At 33.0% G+C, this 4,185-nt stretch overlaps 1 protein-coding gene across 1 annotated transcript; it reads left to right on the forward strand.

The window, feature by feature from the left end:
- The first annotated feature begins 1,891 nt into the window (after nucleotides 1-1,891).
- On the forward strand, nucleotides 1,892-2,287 carry LOC149231485 (cyclin-U2-1-like). The gene has a single exon (XM_089381649.1). It carries the CDS (start codon nucleotides 1,892-1,894, stop codon nucleotides 2,285-2,287), a length of 396 nt encoding a protein of 131 aa, XP_089237775.1.
- Nucleotides 2,288-4,185: the final 1,898 nt, after the last annotated feature.

The following is a 4,185-nucleotide window of genomic DNA, read 5'->3' on the forward strand; positions in this document are numbered from 1 at the left end:
ATTTAACACCATCAAAAACTTCAGAACACTCAAATTCTTAAAACTTAAAATTTAACATTTAACGACTGTAATCTGGATGTACAAAAATTAGACTACTGCATTCACAATAAGATTATGAAAATTTATGAAATACACTTCATTATTAACTGTTTCTTGATGACAATATTAATGCACTGAATACACCATGTTAAGTTTCGTTACCTCCAAGGTCTTAAATACTTCATCATTTATGATCGTGATCCTAACCAGCATGGTCCAGATAAAAGTCTTCCCCTTGATATTTCATAATGAAGATTCACAATTCACAATATGATGATGAGAATTTATGAAATACACATCATTATTAACGGATTCTTGATTGAGAATATTAATGCACTTCATACACCATGTTATGTTTCGTTACTTCAAGGACTTAAATACTTCATCATTTATGATCGTGATCCTAACCAGCATGGTCCACATAAAGTCTTCCCCTTTTATCAGACGCCAGCCAGACTGCCAACTCAAGCCAACAACTATTTTACGTAGCCTACCATGGAACCAACTGCACGTGGGATGACCCTTACAAACACATGGACAATGTGCATATGAGATTTGTATCACGAAATTTTGAAATAGGATCCGTAAAATATTAATTTTTTAATTAATTTAAATTTATAAAATTAGATTTATATTATAGAAAAATAAATTAAAATATTAAAAAATCTAGAAAATTATATATATGAAATCATAATCAAGATGATTATATATATATAATGAATTGCTTGAAAAGCATAGTAGGAAGGTACACTTAGAAGCAAGAATGGATGATTGACTTAAATTTCAAATAGGATAGACAAAAACATAGTATGAAGGTACGGTTGAAGCAAGAATAGATGATCGAAATAAATTTCAAATATAATAGGGCACACGAACCTTCGCTAAATTAAATTAAATCACTGGACTTAGTTTTGTCCACGTCTTCCGGAGATTTATAAGTGAAACCTTATTTATTTCTCACATGAAACACGTTCCACGCACATATTCATAAAACTTCATCAGCACAAACATACTGTCGCTCGGTACAATCTGTGGATCGACAGAAAACATTAACGGGGAATCATTAGTTTTCCATCTATTAAACAAAAAAAATCACATTGCCTTCATGAAATTGCCCTTCGGAAGGATTTGGCTATCTAAACGGTCCCCGAATGTTAACGTTGTCGAATCTATTATCAAATGGATATTTTTCTGGTGAGGCACCTGTGGAAGTAGCTGGACCTCTCTGCCTGCCTGCTTCCATATTCAATTCAATCCAACGCGATGCCTGCCACTACCAAGTACTCTGGTGGGTCTGTGCTGTAGGAGGCTTCAGCAGCAGTTTCAGAGGCAATTCAATTGGGTAATATCGCTTCCCGAAATGAGAATTAGGATTAAGGCTTCCAGCCTGGTAGTCCCAATCATCTCCATTATTATAATTAATAAAGCTTTCTTGCCTCCATCGTTGGCTGTATTTTCTGCAATCCTTTTCCATTAATTATTTGCGGAGAAAACGGTGGTTGCAACAAAATATTTTATTTCGCCACGAAGAATCTTGCACTGTACAGAACGTCCCCACATCGTAGGATTGTCTCTTGCAAAGAAACTGGCTGTGTCTCAGAAAACCCGAGCCACCCGACTTTTCTCTGCAAACAAACTGGCTGTGTCTCAGAAAATCGGAGCCACACGACTTTTCTCTGCACCTTCCTTGTCTACAAAGCCGCCTCTGCTGAGTTCGCTTTTCCGTTATAAAAACACTCCCACTCGAAAGTCCTCGTTGCAATCTGGAAAGGCATCGTATCATCTCTACCACAATTGATCAACACACAAAGTTCCTTCCTCAAAAACAGTTTCAGCAGAGGCATCAAGGGCAATGGCAGAGATCATTGTTTCTCCAGGAAGAATAGCATCACATCTCTTTTCCCTCCAATGTCAATGTGAAGATGCAGAGCGATCACTCTCCCCAATCCCCACGGTCATATCGGTGTTCTCATCTCTGGTGGAGCGGACTCTCGCCAAAAACGAGAGGCTTGCGACCTCTAACAGCCCCGCCTATTTGCCTCCCAAATACCGCGTGTTCGACAGTGTGCAGGTGCCAGACATGTCAATAGAGCGGTATCTGGAGAGAATTTTGAAGAATCTTAACTGCAGCTCTTCTGTGTTTGTGACAGCCTATGCTTACATCGACTTCTCATTCAATTCCATCCTCAATTCCGCATTAAGTCTGCCAACGTCCACAGGCTGCTCCAAGTTCCTCGAACACCTGTAAGCCAATCCTCTATCCAATGCTCTCATTATCATCTATAAGGGTTCAAATTTATTACTTTTCTATGATTACTATTTTATTTAAAAATTATTTTTTTAATATTTAAAAATTATTTTATTCATTCTATTTAAAATATTTTAAAATAATTTTTTATAGATTAATTAATATTTTATTGTGCAATAATAACTTGAGTATAAAGGTTACATCACTTTGTAGGCTAGGCATTTATTTATGACAAGCTTTCATTTATGGCTTCCCCAAGGAACAATCAATTACAATTTGACATTGTTATTATTTAACAAATGCATATTGGTATGAACAAAATTTGGATTAAAGACGCCTACGGTTGGGCATTTATGGTTTCTGCAGGGCACAAATCACATACCATCGTCACATTTAACAAAGGCATTTTGGTAACATCAAAACCTAGATTAAACACATGTGATCGTTTTGTTAATAACAAATAGTTTTGTGGTGGATTGATTTCTAATTGGACATGTATTAATAATGATTTGTTAAGATTGTCTTACTGAATTTCTAATGCAGTTTTCCAAATATTTCAAATGTTGTAGGTTTCGAAATTGTGAACAAGGTCGAATAGGTACGTTTTCTCCTACTTATTTTAATTATTGAGTTTTAAAGTTAGTACATTAAATGTGTTTCAATGTATAAGATAAATAAAACAGATTTTATTAATTAATAGCAAATTTACAATATAAAATTTTTGTTAGCAAATTTTTTCCAAAAGTTAGTAGATTAGATGTGTTTTAATGTATAAGATAAATAAAACAGATTTTATTAATTAATAGAAAATTTGCAATACAAAATTCTTGCCAACAAAATTTTTCCAAAGGTTTACAACTTTACAGGCTGATGGAAGTACAAAGCATAACAAAAATCCATTTTATGGTTTTATTGGAATTGTTGTAACACACCTTGGGCAAGAGCGGGAAGGAAATTGAAGCTATCATAGATGGCCTAGTTCATGGAGCCTAAGGATGCAACATTATTAGCACATTTGCGGCACTATCATTGAAATCTTTTGAAACTATGATATTGTATGTTATTTGTAATATCATTTTTCTAGTTTCTACTTCATTTGCAGAAGGAGATACCTGAAGTTCTCTTTGTAATGTGCATAAGTTTTCTGTATGCACAAAAAATTTACCAACGATGTCAGGCATAAAGCACCTTGATCTCCTATCACCCAACACACACACGACATAAAGGAAATTGCTTCATAATACTGAAATTGCAACCCAACAAGTGACATAAAATAAATTGTTTCATAGTATTGAAATTGCAACCCAACTCTCCGCATAAAGAAAATTGTTGTGATATAGTACTGAAATTGCATTTGGGTAGGGATTACCATTATGCTAGTCACCCCTAAGTCAGTATCACTAAACTTGTTTTATGTGAAAATGCTAGTAATATTAATAACTAAAAGAGACATACCATTCTCAACATTCATGCATACAAAATGCTAATTGAAAGAAATGAACGATACTAATTACAATTGGCTATTAAAATCAATACAATTATTTGATTATTTTAAATCATTTTTCATTTTATCATATCTAAAATAAATAATATTTCATGTTATATCATTCTTAAAATCAATACAATTACATAATGCCTATATATTTTATTATTCCTAAAATCATTGTAATTATATCATTTCTCTAAATTAATTTTAATTTTAGTATAATTAAAAACAATATAGTTTATTGTGTTTTGTCATATTATTCTAAAAAGCATTGCATGTACTGGATGATTGATATCGCGCTCTTTTCAATTTTCATGGTTGGGAAAAAAAATAAGATGAAATAATTTATATATTATATTTGAATGAAAAAAATAATAATAATTTAGATTTACTATCATGGTCATAAACAATA

Source organism: Pinus tabuliformis, chromosome J (assembly GCF_031772625.1).
Source record: "Pinus tabuliformis cultivar Carrire ecotype Pingquan chromosome J, CPIR1, whole genome shotgun sequence".
In the NCBI taxonomy this organism is placed as follows: domain Eukaryota; kingdom Viridiplantae; phylum Streptophyta; class Pinopsida; order Pinales; family Pinaceae; genus Pinus; species Pinus tabuliformis.